At 39.2% G+C, this 23,704-nt stretch overlaps 1 protein-coding gene and 2 pseudogenes across 1 annotated transcript in view; all 3 read left to right on the top strand.

Annotated features, from left to right (window-relative positions):
• DNAH8 (dynein axonemal heavy chain 8) overlaps window positions 1-23,704 on the top strand; it is a 325,600-nt gene that overhangs the window by 20,215 nt on the left and 281,681 nt on the right. The window contains exons 9-12 of the mRNA XM_061398067.1: window positions 4,772-4,879; window positions 7,228-7,329; window positions 16,134-16,280; window positions 21,556-21,753. Of these exons, the coding sequence (XP_061254051.1) occupies window positions 4,772-4,879; window positions 7,228-7,329; window positions 16,134-16,280; window positions 21,556-21,753 (555 nt within the window). The remainder of the gene's footprint in view (window positions 1-4,771; window positions 4,880-7,227; window positions 7,330-16,133; window positions 16,281-21,555; window positions 21,754-23,704) is intronic.
• On the top strand, window positions 8,233-9,909 carry LOC133237043 (dnaJ homolog subfamily C member 2-like; annotated as a pseudogene).
• LOC133235871 (dnaJ homolog subfamily C member 2-like) lies at window positions 10,254-11,416 on the top strand (annotated as a pseudogene).

Raw genomic sequence — 23,704 nt, forward strand, 5'->3', positions numbered from 1 at the left:
AGAAAAAGCATTTGACAAAATACTATAAAAATTCTCAATAAATTGGGTATGGTAGGAATGTACCTCAACATAATAAAAGAATATATATTCTTTAAAAATCATATAAAAATAAAATAATAAGCATGCTGAAAGAGAATATATATGAATATTATAATGTTCTGTGTACTTTTCTATATATTTAAAACTTTTCACTATAAAAAGTAAACTTGGAAGAAAATGACAATGCTTTTTATTGTTACCAAGACTTCAGAGTTGGAAGGAAAGTTATGAGCAGCCTAGATAGCATATTCAAAAGCAGAGACATTACTTTGCCAACAAAGGTTCATCTAGTCAAGGCTATGGTTTTTCCTGTGGTCACGTATGGATGTGAGAGTTGGACTGTGAAGAAGGCTGAGCACCGAAGAATTGATGCTTTTGAACTGTGGTGTTGGAGAAGACTCTTGAGAGTCCCTTGGACTGCAAGGAGATCCAACCAGTCCACTCTGAAGGAGATCAGCCTTGGGATTTCTTTGGAAGGAATGATGCTAAAGCTGAAACTCCAGTACTTTGGCCACCTCATGCGCAGAGTTGACTCATTGGAAAAGACTCTGATGCTGGGAGGGATTGGGGGCAAGAGGAGAAGGGGACGGCAGAGGATGAGATGGCTGGATGGCATCACTGACTCGATGGACGTGAGTCTGAGTGAACTGCAGGAGTTGGTGATGGACAGGGAGGCCTGGCGTGCTGCGATTCATGGGGTCGCAAAGAGTCGGACACGACTGAGCAACTGATCTGATCTGAATTTCAACATCATGATTCAAAAGACTTGTTTAAAACTATATAATTTTCAAGTCATTTAGTTTTGGTTTTATTTCTTTTCATCCTAGTAATTTTAAAAACTTTGTTCAGTGAGGATGAGGGCTGATGTTATTTCTCAGTTTATTCCATTTTTTTTTTTTTTGTTTTCCTTAATCATTGATAATGACATTCAAATGATTTAATTCTACCCAAGAGTAGAAATGTTAAGCAGACTGGTGACCCACCCTTCACATTCACACATAAGATCATATGGAAATTGTATAAAATAGAGAAAAAAAGCTTTGTTAAGTTGCTCTAGCCATGGATGTACTTCATTATTATTGTTATTTTGTTATTATTGAGCTTCTGACATTCTTTGATGTAGGAATATTTTGAACATTATCTTTTAAAATTAGTGAAGTACTATCAGTATTAGGTCTTATAATTTCTTCCCCCTCATAAGCCATTTCTGTGGTTTTAAAAATTCTTTTTTTCCCTTCATTTTCTTTATTCTCATTAAAAGCAGTTGCTGTTAAGTTTGTAACTGCCCGTTGAGCAGGAAAAGTGGATGAATATGCTTCTATTTCTTGTTGATAAAATTTTATGAATTTTGTTTCATGTTTTCATCCTGGTATTGTGCTATAGGCGTATCTACTCTTATCTATTATATATATATATAAAATGTCTAAACTCTATGTATAGTCAAGAACTGTGCACCCATGAGCTATTATTATAAATAATAATGTTTAAAGGGCATTTTCCTGGTGGGCCCATTTGATATAATCCCTAGGCCTTTTCCATTCTTTATAAGGTTGCCTTATTGAGGGTGGAAGGAATTCTAGGCATATTTTCATTAGAATCTTGTTGATCTACAGATAACGATATAATATGAAAAGTGATGATACTAATTTTCATAAGCCACATAAAATTGATTTAATTATGTCTTGATGCTTTTGAACTGTGGTGTTGGAGAAGACTCTTGAGAGTCCCTTGGACTGCAAGGAGATCCAACCAGTCCATCCTAAAGGAGATCAATCCTGGGTGTTCATTGGAAGGACTGATGTTGAAGCTGAAACTCCAATACTTTGGCCACCTGATGCGAAGAGCTGACTCATCTGAAAAGACCCTGATGCTGGGAAAGATTGAGGGCAGGAGGAGAAGGGGATGACAGAGGATGAGATGGTTGGATGGCACCACTGACTCAATGGACATGGAGTTGACTGGACTCTGGGAGTTGGTGATAGACAGGGAGGCCTGGTGTGCTGCGGTTCACGGGGTCACAGAGTCAGACACGACTGAGCGACTGAACTGAACTGATGTCATGGTTACACCTCATACCTATGACATGTAGTACCCTCATCAGTGGTTGTTTTTCCTGGTTTTATTTATTCCACCACCATTAAAAAAATCTTTTTATATATTTTAAATTGTCCTAGCAATTAAAAGGCAAACTACTGGAGGTCAGGAATACCACTGACCTTATCTGTTCTTCCATAGTGATTTGCATCAAGGTTAAAGACAGGATCTCAAAATCTCAGGCACATAGCTATGCTTATATTACAGCTGTGGGACTTGGACAAAGTACTTCTCCACATTTCTATTTTCTCATTTGCAAAATGGGAATAGTTAATACTTTATAGATTCTGACTCATTTTTTTCACATTTTCACATTTCACATTCAATGTACTCAGAGTACATTTTATAGTCAGTCAAGTTTTATGAATCATTGTGAACATGACACCATCTGAGATTATTAGTTCTTTCCTGGGAGGGTAGTGTATGTTTCGGTTTGGGTACTGTTGGTGTGAATTCAGATGGCAGTGAGTGAGCACCAGCTTGTGGTACAAAATCTCAGAAGAGTTTATTTTCCATCTCCTCCCAAAGAGCAGGATTGGGACACGTAGGCTTTGCTCCTATCTTTCTTCATGGCTTGTTAATTTCATGCATAGTTTGGTGGCTTAGTTTTTTGTGGGAGTTAGACTCCCTGTCTTGAGCATCCCACCCCGCTTTCTTCAGTTCAGTTCAGTCGCTCAGTTGTGTCCGACTCTTTGTGACCCTATGGACTGCAGCACGCCAGGCTTCCCTGTCCATCACCAACTCCTGGAGCTTACTCAAACTTGTGTCCATCAAGTTGGTGATGCTATCCAACCATCTCACCCTCTATCATCCCCGTCTCCTTCCGCCTTCAATCTTTCCCAGCATCAGGGTCTTTTCCAATGAGTCAGTTCTTTGCATCAGGTGGCCAACATATTGGACTTTCCATCCTTCCAATGAATATTCAGAACTGATTTCCTTTAAGATTGACTGGTTTGATGTCTTCTGCAACACCACAGTTCAAAAGCATAATTTCTTTGGCGCTCAGCTTTCTTTATGGTCCAACTCTCAGGTCCATACATGACTAGTGGAAAAACCATAGCTTTGACTAGATGGACCTTTGTCGGCAAAGTAATGTCTCTGCTTTTTAATATGCTGTCTAGGTTGGTCATAGCTTTTCTTCCAAGGAGCAAGCATCTTTTAACTGCACGACTGCAGTCACAATCTGTAGTGATTTTGGAGCCCAAAAGAATAAAGTCTGACACTGTTTCCATTGTTTCCCCATTTATTTGCCATGAAGTGATGGGACTGGATGCCATCATCTTAATTTTCTGGATGTTGAGTTTTAAGCCAGCTTTTTTACTCCCCTCTTTCACTTTCATCAAGAGGCTCTTTAGTTCTTCTTTGCTTTCTGCCATAAGGGTGGTGTCATCTGTGTATCTGAGGTTACTGATATTTCTCCTGGCAATCTTGATTCCAGCTTGTGCTTCATCAAGCCTGGCATTTTGTATGATGTATCTGCATATAAGTTAAATAAACAGGGTGACAATATACAGCCTTGACATACTCCTTTCCTGATTTGGGTCCAGTCTGTTGATCCATGTCCAGTTCTAACTGCTGTCTCTTGACCCTCATGCAGATTTCTCAGGAGTGAGGTCAGGTGGTCTGGTATTCCTATCTCTTTAAGAATTTTCCACAGTTTGTTGTGATCCACACAGACAAAGGCTTTGGTATAATCAATAAAGCATAAGTAAATGTTTTTTTGGAACTCTCTTGCTTTTTCTCCCCCTTTCTTAGTAGCACCTAAAGCAGCAGTGCAGTCTTACAATCAGTGGTGTTTTAGATCAGATGAAATCAAACCTGCCCTAAAGGGTCATTGTCAGCATAAATCTAGATAATATGTGAAGCTCTTTGCTTAGTGCCTGGTGCATAGTAACCTTTCAATATATGTTACCAGTAGTTTGATATCTCGGTTGCACTTGCTCTGCTTTGATCCATGCCATTCTACTTGTTTCAGTTTGTTTGCATCTCTCCCATGCTGCCTTGACCTCCTCCAGGATAGTTTCCTTATATTTGGAATTCTGTCAGTACTGTTAGAACTTGGTAGCACTTCCTAGGCTTGCTGATAGGCGAATTGAATTGAATAACCAATAACCAGCTTTTCAACCATACATTAGTCATTTTACCCATCAAGATATCAGTTTCTTCATCTTTAAAAAGAACAACTTGAGCTGTTAATCCTTAAATAACTTTCACTTACAAAATCTTTTCTTTAGACAACAACAAAAAAATTTTTTTAAGGCCATGTAATATGGCTTGCAGCATCTTAGTTCCGTAACCAGGGATTAAACCCAGGACCCCTGCAGTGGAAGTGCCAAGCTTTAACCACTGAACTGCCAGGAAATTTGCATAAATAAAACCTGAAGTTTACATGTACAGAAAAGTTGCAATGATAGTACAGAATTCTCTTCACCTAATTTCTCCTGTTAATATCTTGCATTACCTTGGCACATTTGTCAAAACTGATGTCTCTGTTTCAGTATCCTGTCAAGGATACCACTTGGCATTGAGTAAAATGTTACACTATTTTATGTAAGTTTAGAGTTTTGAATATTATAGCTTTCTGGTTATTAAAAATATGAACATATGGTGGAATTCACTTGCTATATTTCAATTTTAGGTTTCCATGGCACATGGGATACAAAATTTGATAAATGCCATCAGAATGATTCACAGTGTGTCCAGGTACTATAATACTTCTGAGAGAATGACCTCATTGTTTATCAAGGTGAGTTTCAAGGGAAGAAGCCACACATGTAACCCTGTGAAAAAGTTAGCAGTGCTTTCCATTTGAGCCAGAGAAGGGAAAAGGGAAATTCTGGATTTTCGTACTTTGTAGACAAGAAAAGAAAGATGTTGCCTGGAGTCAGTTGTACTTAATTGAAGGGGGACTTTTCTGCTTGTCAGAGGTAAGTGCCCAAGACTTGTTTAAATGTATCTGATGATTTTCTAATTTAGTTATTCCAAATAGTTTTGCATAAGAGGTAAAAGTTGGGTGTTTTGTTGCTAATGCTTCTTAGCTACTTCTATGTACACTGTGGTTTATGTAAAATCTTACCATGTAGTGTCATTTGATTAATTGTTTTAAATAATTGAAAAAATTATCCAAGAAACACATGAATAGAATTTACTTGTAAATAATTCAAGCAGAACAGAACAGTCACATTTCAACCTTTGTTTTTTAAATCAAAGGATAGGTTTAATCATTCATTATCTATGTCCCAAACATGGCAAGAACCTTAGGAGACTTTTCTGTTGCTTGTCTTCCTCCTTGCTGCATGTTCCACATGGAGAATGCTAGTTTCATGTTATTGTTGCTATTTTTTCAACATTATGAGTCAACAGGTGTTCAGACTGAAATCTAAGTATTGCTAGGTTCTTGGATCTGTGTTGTGATTTCCACGTCTTCCTTTGTCTTGGATTTAGTATTTCTTTTGCTGAAAAAAATTCTTAAGTAATTCTTCCAGAGGGGGTCTCTGTGGTGAGCCCCTTGAGTTCCTGCCTGTCTGAAAATTGCTTCATTTTGTCCTACCACTCAAATGTTAGTTTGGGTTTCTTAAGTTCAATATAATTTTTTCCTGGAACTTGGAAGATGCCATTGTGTTCTATGTTGTTGTATCTTCCTGCTCTTCCTTTGTAGGAAACCTATTTTATTCTCATAGGAAGATTTTAGGATTTTTTCCTTTATTCTTGAACTTCTAAAATTTCAAAGTAATGCTCTTTTTACATTTATCTTGTTCTATACTTGCTGACGGAGAAGGCAATGGCACCCCACTCCAGTACTCTTGCCTGGAAAATCCCATGGATGGAGGACCCTGGTAGGCTGCAGTCCATGGGGTTGCGAAGAGTTGCACACGACTGAACGATTTCACTTTCACTTTTCACTTTCATGCATTGGAGAAGGAAATGGCAACCCACTCCAGTATTCTTGCCTGGAGAATCCCAGGGACGGGGGAGCCTGGTGGGCTGCCGTCTATGGGGTCGCACAGAATCGGACACTACTGAAGCGACTTAGCAGCAGCAGCAGCATACTTGCTGAGTTTATTTTACTTCAAAAAGACTGTCGTCTCTCTTCTTTTGGGGGAACTTTTCCTCTTTACTCCCGATTATATTCACCTATACAATTTATTCCCTTTTCTTGAATCTAAAATCTATATTTTTTAATTATGATCTTTTTGGTCCATCTTTGTCCTTTGACCTTTCAGCTCACTCACTGCCTCTTCATTTATATCCCAATTACTGGTCAATGCAAATTTCAGTTTCCAAGTTCTTTTGTTGTTTCCTTTTCATGGTGTAAAAATCCTCTCATATCTTTTTCATGAACTAATTTAGTTAACAAAGCCATTTTAAAAGATTTCACGCATATCTTTTTCTGTATTTTCTCTCTTTGTTGAATTTAATGTTTCTGTCACCATGTCTGTTTTCTTCAGTTGCTGGATGATTCTTGGTTGTCTGCCCATCTTTGTATTTGAGATTCCTGATTTGCCTCTGGGTTTTGTTTATTTTGTCTGTCTCCTGTGAGTAAGGGGCATAACTTACTGTTGGAAGGGAGTGGGAGTAGCTTTCTCTCTGATCTGTCCTCTTGTGGGTGCAGTAGCTACTTGGGTCACAGCTCTCCGAGGCCGTGGTCTGCTTATCGGTTCATCCTTTCAGCATATGGCACTGTTGCCTGCTGTATGAGTTGCTCCAAATTCAGTGTTCAGGGTTACAGCTAAGGGTCACCTCACATTGGAGAAGGCAATGGCACCCCACTCCAGTACTCTTGCCTGGAAAATCCCATGGATGGAGGAGCCTGGTGGGCTGCAGCCCATGGGGTCGCTAAGAGTCGGGCACGACTGAGCAACTTCACTTTCACTCTTCACTTTCATGCATTGGAGAAGGAAATGGCAACCCACTCCAGTGTTCTTGCCTGGAGAATCCCAGGGACGGGGGAGCCTGGTGGGCTGCCGTCTATGGGGTCGCACAGAGTCGGACACGACTGAAACGACTTAGCAGCAGCAGCAGCAGCATGTTTTAAAAAAACTTGTTTTATTTCTTTCTCTATATATAGTTATTTTGGACTTATATTTATTTTAGGTAACCAACCAAATGGTGACAGCATGTAAAGCATATATTACTGATGGGGGAACTAATCATGTTTGGGATCAGGAAACACCAGTGGTACTAAAGAAAATTCAGGTTTGTACAAGTATTTTTATTTTCTTAAATCTTTTAACCATCTGGCTCAATTTTGTTTACTTTTTTCATTGATAAAGTTTGCTAGATTTGAAAAAGTATTGTACAGAGTAGCATGAGCAAATAAAAAGAACTTCATTAAAATTATCCACTTCCCTTTATGTTTAGTGCTCCTGGTAGGGCACCATTTAATCCTCAGCTTCTCCATGGCTGCCTGTATCAAACACCTCTTGTGTACTCTTACATATGCTCTGACCACTCCTCTTATTCCATCCCCTGTTAAATTTCATTTTCTTGCCTTTTTCATTGGCTGGGACTGTCATACATCCTTAAGTAGATCTTGTGATAGTTGGCATCTTATTCTGATCTTCTTTTGGAAGAAAATCCTTCTAACATTTCCCCATTTGGTTTGATGCTTTAGTGCATCATTGATTAGATTCCAGGAAGTTTTAGTCCTAATTTTGGTTACTAGGAGATATTATTAAAAGTTATGAATGGGTTTTGAAAAAAGTTTTTATGCACTTATTCATTGAGGAGGTTATAAAATTTTTCTCCTTAATCTGTTAACAGATGACATTTTTGAAAAATTTTTTATTGCAAGATATTTGCTTTACAATATTGTGCTGGTTTCTGCCATACATCAACATCAATCGGTCACAGGTATACATATGTCCCCTCCGTCTTGAACCTCCTTCCCATCTCCCAACTGATCCCACCCTTCTAGGCTGTCATAGAGCACTGGATTGAGCTCCTTGTGTATTTGAGTCAGTCCTAAAGAGGGGGATGAACCTAGAGCCTATCGTACAGAGTGAAGTAAGTTAGAAAGAGAAAAATGGATATTGTATATTAACACATGTATATGGAATCTAGAAAGATGGTACTGATGAAGCTATTTGCAGGGCAGCAATGGAGGCACAGGCAGAGAGAATAGACTTGTGGACACAATGTGGGAGGGAGAGGGTGGGCGGACTGACAGAGTGGCTTCAGTTCAGTTCAGTTCAGTTCAGTTGCTCAGTCATGTCCAACTCTTTGTGACTCCAAGGCCTGCAGCACGCCAGGCCTCCCTGTCCATCACCAACTCCCGGAGCTTGCTCAAACTCATGTCCATCGAGTCAGTGATACCATCCAACCATCTCATCCTCTGTTGTCCCCTTCTCCTCCCACCTTGAATCTTTCCCAGCATCAGGGTCTTTTCAAATGAGTCAGCTCTTCACATCAAGTGGCCAAAGTATTGGAGTATAGCTTAGATGACATTTTTAGCTTATCTAGAATGAAACTATTCTGATATCCCTAGGTATATCAACTTATGGTGTAATTATCTTTTTAAAGACATTCTTAAATTCACTTTGCTACACTTTTCTGTAGGACCTTTTGCAACTATACTCATGAGAGAGATAGCCTGTAAATTTTTTTTTCTCACAGTATCCTTGTCAGTGTTTCTGGCACTAAGTTTTCAGAATGAATATGACTGAAGGAGAGAAAGAAAGTACTCCCATCTTTTCCAGTCTCTGGAGGAGTCTGTAGAAAGTCAAAGCAATCTGTTATTTTGAAAGTCTGAAAGAAATGACCATACCAGGAAGTCTCCAACTGGAAGTGGTTTGCTTTCTTCATGTGCTGGATCCTGGGTTCTGTAGAGTTAAGGCAGGAGGCTGAGACTGGGAGGCAGAGCAAGAAAGGACACTCGATGCCTGCCCCTAGGATGCGAACTGCTATGCTCGCAGGGTGGGTCCTGAGCACTGCCATCACCACACTCTGACCTTTCAACCAGAGGACAAGGAAGAGGGGTCAGAGGAAACAGGAGATGAGGAACTGCAATTAGAGTAGTTTCTCTTCCTGAAAACACTTAAACCCAAAGACTGGAAGTACCAGAATCATTATGCAGTTTTTGGACAGAGACAGACGAAAGCAGCATGTAAAGCAGCGGTTTTAAAACAGTACCCAAAGAGCTGGTGAGCCATTTAAAGAAAGAGATAATGACAACTGCACTTGCATAAATAGAGCTTATGAAATATCTGATTCAGTGAAAAGAGGAGAAATTAAGAATATAGTTCTTGCTTTTGATAACTCAGTTCCTTCTAGAAGTGAAGCAATGGATACTTTCTTCTAAATGTTTTCCCAAGTGTTTCAAATGTATTCCAGGTGGTAAAAAAGAAAATGTAAACCTAATGATATGCATTCATCCTTTTTGTAGAGGCATTTTATTCCTGCTGGTATAATTTTTATTCTTGGAGAGAGTTTTCTTATTTAAATGAAGGGGAAAAAAAGCAGAATGTCATGATAAGAAGAGAGAGATTGAAAAGCAGAACAGAGCAACAAGGGCACAAAGAAAAAAGAAGAAATGAATGGAAGGTCAGTTGCTAATGCATATAACTGTGATGCAAGAAGAAAAACAGAAGGAAAAATGAAGAAGAAAGAAGCTAAAGAAAATAGAGATGAGCTCAATTAGGAGTTGTTTGGGTAACTAAGGAGAAAGAAGAGGAAGTTTGTCAAAATGCATTACTGGCAAAGAAGAAAAAAGATATCCAGGGAAAAAAAGCCATTAAGAGGGAAAGGCAATATCAAATCATTATGTTTTACACGTGAAACTAATATAATGTTGTGTGCATGCTAAGTTGCTCAGTCACGTGCAACTCTTTGCAACCCTATGGACCATAGGCCACCAGGCTCCTCTGTCCGTGGGATTCTCCAGGCAAGGATACTGGAGTGGGTTGCCATGCCCTCCTCCAGGGGATCTTCCCAACCCAGGGATGGGACCCGTGTCTCTTTATGTCTCCTGTATTGGCAGGTGGGTTCTTTACCACTAGCACCACCTGATGTAATGTTATATGTCAACTATATCTCCATAAGAAAAGGGAAAGGTAGCAAAAACTGCAAAATTCACAGAAGACCTGGAATCACATTTCCGATGATGAGATGAAGACAAAGTAATGGAAGAAGTGGAAAAACTTGGCGATACCCTTGAACTTGCAAGCTTACTGTACTTAAGTGAAAAACTCACATCACCTACAAAAGAAATAGGAATGATTGCTCTGGCAAAACAGATAGAAGAAAATGAGCAAAGTAGAAGAGAAAGGAAGTTGAGTATGTGCCAAGTATCTAAGAATGCAGAGACATCAACTGTTGCAGGTGGAAATGACAGTAAAAATTGGTCAGAAGAGAACTGATCTGCAATTGCTAATTAAATCTGTGAGCCTCTTCCTTGCTGGGACAAAGTCAAGATGGGAAGTTATTGCCAATTACATGAATGTGTATTCTACTTCTGGGAGTTAAGAAAACTACCAAAGATTTCATTGGCAAAGAAGAGTCTCTAAAAACTTGGCCATCATCGAAAAGATGGCATACTGTATGGAGAGGAGCCTCAAATTGTCAGTACCTTGAAGTGCTGAAGGTTCTGTCAGCACCTTCAGAACAATTTGAAAATCCATGTGCAGATTTCACGTCTTGACAACAGAAGAATAGAAGCTTTTGGAACAAGCTTTGAAAATGTATTTACTGGGTAGTAAATACACCTGAAAGATGGGGAAAAATAGCAGAAGCAGTATCTGACATGACAAAAAGGACTTCCAAAATGACATATGAAACTTGCTAAGATGGTGAAAACAAAGAATGATGCTCAAGAACAAGTGCTGAATTCAGATAGAGCCATGAAATGACATAATGACAGACTGTTGTATGTGCATTTAAAAAATAAAACTGCAAGTTGAGTTGAGTTGAGTTCAGTCACTCAGTCATGACTCTTTTTGACTCCATGGACTGCAGCACTCCAGGCTTCCCTGTCCATCACCAACTCTTGGAGCTTACTCAAACTCATGTCCATCAAGTCGGTGGTGCCACCCAACCATCTCATCCTCTGTCGTCCCCTTCTCCTCCCACCTTCAATCTTTCCCAGCATCAGGGTCTTTTCTAATGAGTCAGTTCTTCACATCAGGTGGCCAAAGTATCAGAATTTCAACTTCAGCACCAGTCCTTCCAATGAATATTCAGGACTGATTTTCTTTAGGATGGACTGGTTGGATCTTCTTGCAGTCCAAGGGACTCTCAAGAGTCTTCTCCAACACCACAGTTCAAAAGCATCAATTCTTCGGCACTCAGATTTTTTTATAATCCAACTCTTACATCCATACATGACTAATGGAAAAACCATAGCTTTGACTAGACAGACCTTTGTTTGCAAAGTAATGTCTCTGCCTTTTAATATGCTGTCTAGGTTGGTCAGAGCTTTTCTACCAAGGATCAAGCATCTTTTAATTTCATGACTGCTGTCACAATCTGCAGTGATTTTGGAGCCCAAGAAAATAAAGTCTCTCACTGTTTCCATTGCTTTCCCATCTATTTGCCATGAAGTGATGGGACCAGATGCCATGATCTTAGTTTTCCGAATGTTGAGTTTTAAGCGAACTTTTTTCACTGTCATCTTTCACTTTCATCAAGAGGCTTTTTAGTTCCTCTTCGCTTTCTGCCATAAGGGTGGTGTCATCTGGGTATCTAAGGTTATTGATATTTCTCCTGGCAATCTTGATTCCAGCTTGTGCTTCATCCAGCCCAGCGTTTCACGTGATGTACTCTGCATATAAGTTAAATAAGCAGGGTGACAATATACAGCCTTGATATACTCCTTTCCGAATTTGGAACCAGTCTGTTGTTCCATGTCCAGTTCTAAATGTTGCTTCTTGACCTGCATACAGATATCTCAGGAAATGGGTCAGGTGGTCTGGTATTCCCATCTCTTTAAGAATTTTCAGTTTGTTGTGATCTACACAGTCAAAGGCTTTGGTGTAGTCAATAAAGCAGAAGTAGATGTTTTTCTGGAACTCTCTTGCTTTTTTGATGATCAAACGGACGTTGACAATTTGATCTCTGGTTCCTCTACGTTTTCTAAATCCAGCTTGAACATCTGGAAGTTCACAGTTCATGTACTGTTGAAACCTGGCTTGGAGAATTTTAAGCATTACTTTGCTAGCGTGTGAGATGAGTGCAATTGTGTGGTAGTTTGAGCATTCCTTGGCATTGCCTTTCTTTGGGATTGGAATAAAAACTGACCTTTTCCAGTCCTGTGGCTACTGCTGAGTACTATAAAACTGCAAGTACTATACAAAAAAAATATCTGGACAGAACTCATGTAACTCATCGAGCTTGAGTTTTTTGTGGAATTTCCTTTTCTTATCATTAAAATTTTTAAAATTGTGATAAAATGTACACAATGTAAAATTTACTGTTTTAACTGTTTTAAAATTTGTGGTTCAGTGGCATTAAGCACATTCACAATATTGTGTAACCATTACCACTATCAATTTCTGGAGTGTTTCCATCTCCACAGACAGATTCTATATCTATTAAATAGCAACTTATTCCCTGTCTCCAAGCCCCTGGTCATCTCTGTTCTGCCTTCTGTGTCCATGTATTTGTCTATTCTAGGTTTTTTATATAGAATCAGGCAGTATTTGTCCTTCAGTGCTGGTCTCTTTTTTTAACATAACATGTTTTCAAAGTTCATATTGTGGCATGTATTAGAATTTCACTTTTTTTATGGCTGAGTATTATTCCATTGTGTGGACATACCACATTTTGTTTATCGATTCATCTTTTGATAGACATTTGGGTTGTTACCACTTTCTGACTATTGTGAATAATGCTGATATGATCACTGTTGTGTAATGATCTCTTTGAGTCTCTTTATTTTGAGTATATACCTAAAAATGGAATTGCTGGATCATATGCAATTATATATTTAACTTTTTGCACAACCATTAGGCTGTTTTCTATAGCTGCTGTTCCATTTTACGTTCTCACCAGCAATACATGAGAGTTCCGGTTTCTCCACATCCACACCAGTGCTTGTTATTTTTTTCTTTTTCTTTTTTGATAATAGCATCCTAATGCCTGTGAAATGTTATCCCATTGTGTTTTGATTTGCATTTCCCTAATGTCTAGTAATAGTTGAGCATATTTTCAAATACATATTGGCAATTTGTATATTTTCCTTGGAGAAATAGCTTTCAAATCCTTTACTCACTTTTGAACTGAGTTGTTCTGCTTTTGTTCAGTTGTAAGAGTTCTTTACATATTCTACATATTAGTCCCTGGCATATATTTTAAAAAAATACATAGTTTCATTTTTTTAAAAACTAATTTTTTGACTTTTATTTCATTTATTCTTGAGTCAGTTTGGTAAGTTTATATTTTTTAGGAATTTATTCAAGTTTTCTAAAATTTGTAAATTATTGTTATAATGTTGATAATATCTTATTATTATATAATATAATATATATTATTATTATATATAATTACAATAATATATTATAATATATTATTATTGCTTTATTATATACTATGTCTGCTTATTCATTAACAGTATTACTTATCTTTTTCCATTGCCTTCTTAATCATTCTTGCTCACTCAATCCTCAGATTCAAAACAACCCATACTCTTTCTGGAAGTTTAATCATTTCTGTTGTTGTTGTTGTTGTTATTTTTTGGATTCCATGTTGCCCTCTAGAATTTCTCCAGTGTTAATTTTGGGAGTGGGAGGCAGAGATCACTCCCTCCAAGTTGACCTATTAGCAGGAGCCAGAACTCTTGACATAGAACTTAGCAATTTATTCTTATAATTCTTTTAATATCCTTCAGGTCACTAGCTATTTACCTACTGAATTAGAAATGAAAGTTTGGTTTTCTGAATTCTAGTTTAACCCAATTTCTATCACATTTGAAATCCTTTCAGGAGACTTCTACTGTATAGTTTTGGGGAATAATTTTCAAATGGGTTGGAAGAAACAATGGAAAGAATTATTATTTAAGACCTTATCTGTCCAACATGAAGGAATTGGTTAGTAGAGAAGAAATAATATGAAGTAATTTCTATTAGACGGCATATTCCAGGAGGATAAGGATATTATTCCTAGCATCTCAAGGAAGTTGAGTGAAAAATTATCAGTAACCTTGAAGAGTGTAAGATTTTGTTTTAGAGATTGAGATGGGGGGACTATCTCTTATAGTTAGAAGTAGGTGTGTGACTAGTTACAGAAACCTGAATGTTTATAGGAATCACCTGAGAAACTGGTTGAACATATGGATTTCTATGTCTCACTCACAGAAATTCTGATTTAGTGGCTGAAGAAGACAGAATAAAGATGTCCTCATCCTAATCCCTGGAATTTGTTACATTAAATGTCAAGGGGGAATTCAGATTGTAGGAGGAATTAAGGATGGGGAGGTTATCCTGGATGATCAAAGTGGGCCCAATGTAATCACATAGGTCCTTCTAGACTCAAGAGGGAGATGAAAGAGTCAGAGCCAGGGAGCTGACAGTATGTTAGAGATTTGACTGGACATTTGTGGCTTTGAAAAAGTTGAACATTTTTTAAAAGATGGTTTGGTTTGCTTGACATGACAGTGAGTTCCTACTGGAGACTGGTAACACTGTCCTCTCTTTTTGCCTGGCTGAACTGCCCAGTGGTATCCCAGTTCAGTTGCCCAGTCATGTCCGACTCTTTGCGACCCCATAAACCGCAGCACGCCAGGCCTCCCTGTCCATCACCAACTGCCAGAGTCCACCCAAACCCATGTCCATTGAGTTGGTGATGCAGTCCAACCATCTCATCCTCTGTCATCCCCTTCTCCTCCTGCCTTCAATCTTTCCCAGCATCAGGGGCTTTTCAAACGAGTCAGCTCTTTGCATCAGGGGGCCAAAATATTAGAGTTTCAGCTTCAACATCAGTCCTTCCAAAGAACACCTAGGACTGATCTCCTTTAGGATGGAATGGTTGGACCTCCTTGCAGTCTAAGGGACCCTCAAGGGTCTTCTCCAACACCACAGTTCAAAAACATCAATTCTTTAGTGCTCAGCTTTCTTTATAGTCCAACTTTCACATCCATACATGACTACTGGAAAAACCATAGCCTTGACTAGACGGACCTTTGTTGACAAAGTAATGTCTCTGCTTTTCAATATGCAGTCATAACTTTCCTTCTAAGGAGTAAGTATCTTTTAATTTCATGGCTGCAATCACCATCTCCAGTGATTTTGGAGCCCCCCAAAATAAAATCAGCCACTGTTTCCCCATCTAGTCAAATATTAGGATTTCAGTAATGTATCCATCAAAGACTTTATGCTCTCCTTGTGGAGAAATGACAGTTGCATAATAAATTAGCACTACACAACCTTAATGTTTTTTATACCTGTATGTGAATAATGCTGATTAAAAGGTGCCAACTGAATAGATAATTGATAACAGAATTGATACATCATTTTTTACCTGGAAGTTCTAATTAGCCATGAAAATCTGACAACAAATAGTATATGTCATACTTTGATAAGGATAAGAGTTAAGGGGAAATAATGAGAATAAAGAAGATGAGAGAATGGCATTGAAACATGTATAATATCATATATGAAACGAGTCGCCAATCCAGGTTTGATGCACGATACTGGATGCTTGGGGCTGGTGCACTGGGATGACCCAGAGGGATGGTACAGGGAGGGAGGAGGGAAGAGGGTTCAGGATGGGGAACACGTGTATACCTGTGGCGGATTCATGTTGATATATGGCAAAACCAATACAATATTGTAAAGTTAAAAAATAAAATAAAAAAATAAGATGAGAATATTTTGTAAAATAGAAAAAAATATATTGATTTTTCACAGACCTTTCTATATGTGAGCAGAGAACTTGAATTTTTAATGTTAGCAGCAACAGCCCTGTTGAGGGGCTGCTGTGATCAGTTCTGTGTGAGGATAGCAGTTTTGAATTTTTCACTTATGAACAAAAGGCTCACTATATATCACCCCGTTTTAAATCTCTCATAGGACTGCATTTTTCTATTCAAGGAATATCAGGCATCTTTTCATAAAACAAGGAAACAGATTTTAGAGTCCTCAGGGGAAAAATCTTTTGAGGTTTCAGAAATGTACATATTTGGAAAATTTGAAGCTTTCTGCAAAAGATTGGAGAAGGTAAGCAGCCACAGTTTTCACTGCCAACCATAGTGTTCCAGTTACTTCATACTTCATGTAGCATTGTTGAGATCTCTTATCTCACTATTGATCTGACTCATCCAGTATTACTCATAAATTGCTGTGTTTTATTATAACTTATGTTTTCATTCCTAGTTACTGTCTTCTGCCAGTCACACAAAAGCTGTTGTAGACTTTCTCTTCTCTTGAGACCTCAACTCTGTCTTCACATGTGGAGCTTGAACTCAAGTCTCTGCTCTTAGGCATCATAGCAGCTGAGAACAGGTGTGAGATGACATGTGTGCAGTACCTGGCAGAACCAGGTGGTTGTTTCCTATCTGGATGTGTGGGTACCTTATCTTTCTAGGGCAGCATGTATGGTCTAACATAGACATTATGTGTGTGCTGTCTTTGCTGGGCAGATGTGGATTAGAAACTTCTGCACCTTGGATCCATTCATTGTTTAGCACTGGCTGGAGAGAAGTGAGGTTTTGCCAGGGGTTATAGGGCAGCCCATCCCAGAGTCTTCTTGCAGTCAGCCTTTGGAAAGCCTACAGAGATACCATCTAGGTACCATCCTCCCCATGCCCCCACCATTCTGCAGGCTCCCTAGGTCTTGGGAGTAGTTAGGGACCTGCTCATCATTTTTGGGATAATGGTGGGGGCATTACGCAAGTTGAAGGGCATTTCCTAGGTATGCCAGGATGGGAAAGTATGGGTGCTGAACAGAACCAGGTTACTGAGTTGGGCCCTTCCTACATACTTCTATTGGTTCTGTTTTTGTTTATTTCTATAGCATCTTTATTGTGATATAGTTCACATACCACATAATTTATTCATTTAAAGTGTTCAAGTCAATATTTTCTAATATATTCACAGGATTGCACAACCATCACTACCATCTAATTTTACATTTCATTCCCACTAAAAGAAAACCCTGTGCCCATTAGCAATGATACCCCTTTCTCCCCTCTACCCAACCCTAAGCAACTGCTAATCTACTTTCTGTTTCTATAGATTTGCCTATTCTGGACATTCCATATAAATGGAGTCATATGATATGTGCTCTTTTGTGACTGGCTCCTTTAATTTAGTATCATAATTTCAAGCCTCATCTGTTTTGTAGCATTCCTCTTTATTTCAGAATAATATTCCATCATATGGGTATGTGTGCTTAGTTGCTCAGTCGTATCTGACTCTTTGCAACCTCACGGACTGTAGCCCGCCAGGCTCCTCTGTGCATGGGGATTCTCCAGGCAAGAATACTGGAGTGGGTTGCCATACCCTCCTCTCACATGGGTATACTATATTTTATTTGTCCATTCATTAGTTGATGGACATTTGGGTTTTTCCATTTTGGGCTATTACGAGTAATGCTGCTATTTTCTGTGTGTGTTTTTGAGTTGTTATTTCTCTTGAGTTTATGCATAGGAGTGGAATTGTTGGGTCATATAATAACTGCATGTTTACCTTTTTTGAGGAAGTACCAAATTGTTTTCCAAAGTACTTGCATCATTTTATATTCTCGTAAGAAATGTATGAGGGTTCCAGTTTCTCTACATCATTGTAATGCTTGTTATTATCTGTCCTTTTGAATTTAGCCATTGTAGTGGACGTGAAGTGATATCACACTGTGGTTTTGATTTGCATTTCCCTGATGACTCGGTGACTAATGGTGTTGAGCATCTTTTCATGAGCTTATTGTCCATTCGTACTTCTTCTTTGGAGAAATTTCTGTTCCGATTCTTTGCACATTTTAAATTTAGTTATTTGTATTTTTATAGTTGAGTTTATAAGCATTATTTATGTATTCTGGATTTAAGTCTCTTATCAGATATGATTTTCAAGTATTTTCTCTTGCTGCGGGCTATCTTTTCATTTTCTTGATTGTGTTCTTTGAAGCATGAAGTTTTAAATTTCCATCGAGTCTGATTTATCAAGTGTTTGTTTTGTCGCTTGTGCTTTTGGTGATGCATCTAGGAAAAGTTGTATGAGACTGTTTTGTGAACAGTGGGAATGTCTTGAGGACAAATGTCTAATTGGAATTGTATCAGCATGGGTCAAATGAATAAATAAGTCCCATCATCAGAACCTGTTCCACAGAGATGTTTAATATGTCTGAAACCATTAGAATGTAAACCTGGAGGTGATTCCTAGTTACTTTTCATTTTTCCAGGAGCAAGGACCCTCGCCAACTTGGGTGCAGTTTTAGGCTTGGTAGGGCTTCAGGGCTGAACCTTAATGGTTAACCCATTTGCAATAAAGATCTTTGGTGTCAGGTCTAGTGCTGGGGATCCATCTGTAAGTAGCAGCCCAAGCATTCCTGATCCTAGAGGGAGTAGGTGATAATGGCTAGCTGCTTCAGCTACTCACCCCCGTCCTACCTCTAGAGAAGCCTACCTACAGTCTTAAGGATACAACTTCATGCCACAAAGGCTCAACAGTCAGAGCCAATGCAGCACCCTCCAGGGGCCTTACTTGAAGTGCATTCTGGCTGCTAGGTTATTCCAGCTCTCCTGTGCTAAGAATCCTTTGGCTGGCTGGCATCTCTCCCAGGTGTAATTGGTGGATATTGGTTTCCAGATTCTCGAAGATGGGGTATGATAGTTACCCTGAAATGTGGCCAGGATTTTTTTTTATAATCCTGTAGAGGTTGTTCCAACATCTGTTGGAGCATCGAAAAAGCGAGAGAGTTCCAGAAAAACATCTATTTCTGCTTTATTGTCTACACCAAAGCCTTTGACTGTGTGGATCACAAGAAATTATAAAAATTTTTAAAGAGATGGGAATACCAGACCACCTGACCTGCCTCCTGAGAAATCTGAATGCAGGTCAAGAAGCAACAGTTAAAATTGGACATGGAACAACAGACTGGTTTCAAATTGGGAAAGGAGTATGTTAAGGCTGTATATTGTCACCCTGCTCATTTAACTTATATGCAGAGTATATCATGTGAAATGCAGGCTGGATGTAGCACATGCTGGAATCAAGATTACCAGGAGAATTATCAATAACCTCAGATATACAGATGACAACACTCTTATGGAAGAAAGAGGAGAAGGACTAAAGAGCCTCTTGATGAAAGTGAAAGAGATGAGTGAAAAAGTTGGCTTAAAACTCAACATTTGGAAAACTAAGATCATGGCATCTGGTCCATCACTTCATGGCAAATGGGGAAGCAATGGAAACAGTGAGAGGCTTTATTTTGGGGGGCTCCAAAATCACTGCAGATGGTGACAGCAGCCTGAAATTAAAAGGAGCTTACTCTTTGGAAGAAAAGCTCTAACCAACCTAAACAGCATATTAAAAAGCAGAGACATTACTTTGCCAACAAATGTCTGTCTAGTCAAAGCTATGGTTTTTCCAGTAGTCATGTATAGATGTGAGAGTTGAACTATAATGAAAGCTGAGCACCGAAGAATTGATGCTTTTGAGCTGTGGTGTTGGAGAAGACTCTTGAGCGTCCCTTGGACTGCAAGGAGCTCCAACCAGTCCATCCTAAAGGAAATCAGTCCTGAATATTCACTGGAAGATCTGATGCTGAAGCTGAAACTGCAATACTTTGGCTACCTGATGTGAAGAACTGACTCACTGGAAAAGACTCTGATGCTGGGCAAGACTGAAGGTGGGAGGAGAAGGGGACAACAGAAGATGAGATGGTTGGATGGCTGGATGGCATCACCGACTTGATGGACATGAGTTTGAGTAAGCTCCAAGAGTTGGCATGCTGCAGTCCATGGGGTCACAAAGAGTCAGACATGACTAAGTGATTGAACTGAACTGAGAGGTGGTTACTGAGCTGCCTCGGTGGACTTCCCCTGCTCAGTGGGGCACAGCAGGGACTGCTGTTGGACCTGCCCTGAGAGCTCTTCAATAGCTGTCAAGGAGAGACAGAAAGGCACGCTAAGCCAGATCCTGTTAGGGAAAGCTGAGATTCAGATGTCTGGATGACCAACTCCAAAGTCAAAGGACAGACAGAATTGAGCTTGGCGTTGGAGAGCCAAGACCTCAGAGTTGGGCAGAGATGTTGGGAATCTTTAAGGAATAAGTGAGGAAAATTCTAGTGTGTCAGCTTAGGGTGCCTGAAAGTTACCTTTTGGTAGGTGGAGACTTGATGGTGTATTGTGGTTAGTCTGCCCTAAAGAACTGAAATTAAGTGTGTATGATATAGCTTTTGTTTCTTCTTCTTCCTGCCATGTAAATTTTGGTGAATATTGGTGTTTCCCAGAGCTCTGTGTTTAGTTTTCTTTTCTTCTCACCCTGAACATTTGTGGGGGAGAAGAGAAGGTGTGGGAAGCTTTGAGTATTGTTCTCCAGAGCAAGAATCAAGATGAGGAATCACTGATGAAGACTGAAGAGCTGAGAGCCTGTGGACATGAAAGACTTTTTCTTTATGGTGAAGTAGGTAGTGTTGGTATGTTGAGATGGAGCCAACTGTTTCTGAAGCAACGTTCATAATGAGGATTGCCCAGGGTTCTTTTTAAAAAACAGTTTTCTTTTATTGTGCCGAAAGTTACATAATATAAAACATACGATTTTAACCATATTTATCTATACAGTTCAGTGGCCCTAAGTGTATTTACATTGCTCTACAGCTCTTATCATCATCTGTCTCCCGAATTTTTCACCTTCCTAAACTCAAACTGTCTCCATTAAACACTAACTCCTTGTTCCCCCTTCCCCCACAACCCCCACCTGCCAGCCCCTGGAGTCTACCAGTGTACTTTCTGACACTATGAATTTGACTATTTGAGATACCTCATGTAAGTGGAATCCAACAGTAGTTGTCTCCCAAGTGTTCTTTAAGGGTCAGAAGTGACTGCAGTCATCCTTCAGGATTGTGGGGCCTTTCTTTTTTCTGAATGTGGATTTATTGCTAGTGTTACATATCAGAACTGTCGGGAGTGCCAAGAAGGATGGTAACGCTTTTGAATCCAGTGAAGTGATTTTGAGGAATAAAAGGCCTAAACTGTTTAGACATCTGCAAGGGATTTTAGTCCCTGCCCTTCCTCCTCTTGAAAGGCAAAGTGATTAAATTCTGAGAAAGGCTGTAAACTCTTTCCTTATGTTGAAACATCTTCTGTCTTAAATAGTCCAAGGGTAATAATGACTGGAGTAGAGATTTGTCTTCTATTTTATCTCCTCTGGTTGGGTTTATTTATATGATTCTAGATCCTGTTTATTTATTTATTTTTTAAAAATCATTGATTCATTAAGAGTTTGTTCTGGGGAAGGGTGCTAATTTTTTAAATAAAATAACACTTTTGTTTTTAAGATTACAGAAATGATAACTGTTGTGCAAACATACTCAACCTTAAACAATTCTACCATAGAGGGAATAGACATTTTGGCAATAAAATTCAAAAATATATATCAAGGGGTTAAGAAGAAACAGTATGACATTCTGGATCCAAGAAGGACAGAATTTGACACAGATTTCTTAGATTTTATGACAAAAATCAATGCTTTAGAGGTGAGTATACATAATTTTACTTTAGTAAAGCTGAAATGTAATCAATAGTACTGTACTGAAATTAACATAGTTACTATTTATTACAAATTACTCTTGCAAATTGATCAAAAATACTTGCTGGTATGAATAATCTTCTAACTAGTCCACAAGATATTTTCCATCTTTTTTAAAAAATGAAAAATGAGTTTACTCAGTAAAGGGTACCAGTAACTAACCAGAAGCCCAAAGGGCTTATTGTAGCTAGGGTTTATTTTTCATTTGCGTTAAAAATTAGATTCGGTTTTTGTTGTGCCAGGGACCCATGTCACTTTTCCAGTCTAAGAGGGAATTTGTCAGCCTTGTTCTTGGTCAAGTGTGAGAAGATTTGAGAACAGATTAGGAAGACGAATCACTCTTCCCTTGGCACTGCACTTTATAACCACATTCTCACTACAGCTTAGAGGATGGCTCTGAAAAGGCCCTCAATCCTGTCTGTGAGAGCTGAAGGAGCCCCAGAGGGATGAGACTGTAACATATTTCTCTGTCACTTTTTGGGCTTATATGACCTCAGTTACTATCTTACTGAAAACTGTTAGCCCAGGTGTAGCCCCAGGTCTCCTCCTTGCTGCATAAAGTCCTAGAAACACAGGGAGGGATAGGAATTCTCCAGGCAAAAATGCTGGAGTGGGTAGCCACTCCCTTCTCCTTGGGATCTTCCCAACCCAGAGATTGAACCTGGGTCTCCTGCATTGCAGGTGAATTCTTTACCATCTGAGCCACCTGCTAACACACTGTCTAATTGAAAACTGTTAGCCCAGATGTAGCTCCAGGCCTCCTCTTTGCTCAGAATGTCCTGGAAACACAGAGAGGGAAAAGAATATACAATGTCCACTTCCTGGGTCTTAAATTATTGCTAAGAAGGTGAGGAAAATTATATTTTTTTCCCTTGTGTTTTAAAAGACTCTTTTAAAAACCACATTATGTATATAATTTGTGCAATATATATTAAAAAGATCCTAAAATTCTAACAACACTTTTTCTTTTTGACACAGATTTCCTTTCAGTTTTTGAAAGTTAGACTCTGATAAGATCAGATCAGATCAGATCAGTCGCTCAGTCGTGTCCGACTCTTTGCGACCCCATGAATCGCAGCACGCCAAGCCTCCCTGTCCATCACCAACTCCTGCAGTTCACCCAGACTCATGTCCATCGAGTCAGTGATGCCATCCAGCCATCTCATCCTCTGTCGTCCCCTTCTCCTCCTGCCCCCAATCCCTCCCAGCATCAGAGTCTTTTCCAATGAGTCAACTCTTCGCATGAGGTGGCCAAAGTACTGGAGTTTCAGCTTTAGCATCATTCCTTCCAAAGAAATCCCAGGGCTGATCTCCTTCAGAATGGACTGGTTGGATCTCCTTGCAGTCCAAGGGACTCTCAAGAGTCTTCTCCAACACCACAGTTCAAAAGCATCAATTCTTCGGCGCTCAGCCTTCTTCACAGTCCAACTCTCACATCCATACATGACCACAGGAAAAACCATAGCCTTGACTAGACGAACCTTTGTTGGCAAAGTAATGTCTCTGCTTTTGAATATGCTATCTAGGTTGCTCATAACTTTCCTTCCAAGGAGTAAGCATCTTTTAATTTCATGGCTGCAGTCACCATCTGTAGTGATTTTGGAGCCCAGAAAAATAAAGTCTGACACTGTTTCCACTGTTGCCCCATCTATTTCCCATGAAGTGCTGGGACCGGATGCCATGATCTTCGTTTTCTGAATGTTGAGCTTTAAGCCAACTTTTTCACTCTCCACTTTCACTTTCATCAAGAGGCTTTTGAGTTCCTCTTCACTTTCTGCCATAAGGGTGGTGTCATCTGCATATCTGAGGTTATTGTTATTTCTCCCGGCAATCTTGATTCCAGCTTGTGTTTCTTCCAGTCCAGCATTTCTATGATGTACTCTACATAGAAGTTAAAT

This window comes from Bos javanicus, chromosome 23, assembly GCF_032452875.1.
Source record: "Bos javanicus breed banteng chromosome 23, ARS-OSU_banteng_1.0, whole genome shotgun sequence".
Taxonomy (NCBI): domain Eukaryota; kingdom Metazoa; phylum Chordata; class Mammalia; order Artiodactyla; family Bovidae; genus Bos; species Bos javanicus.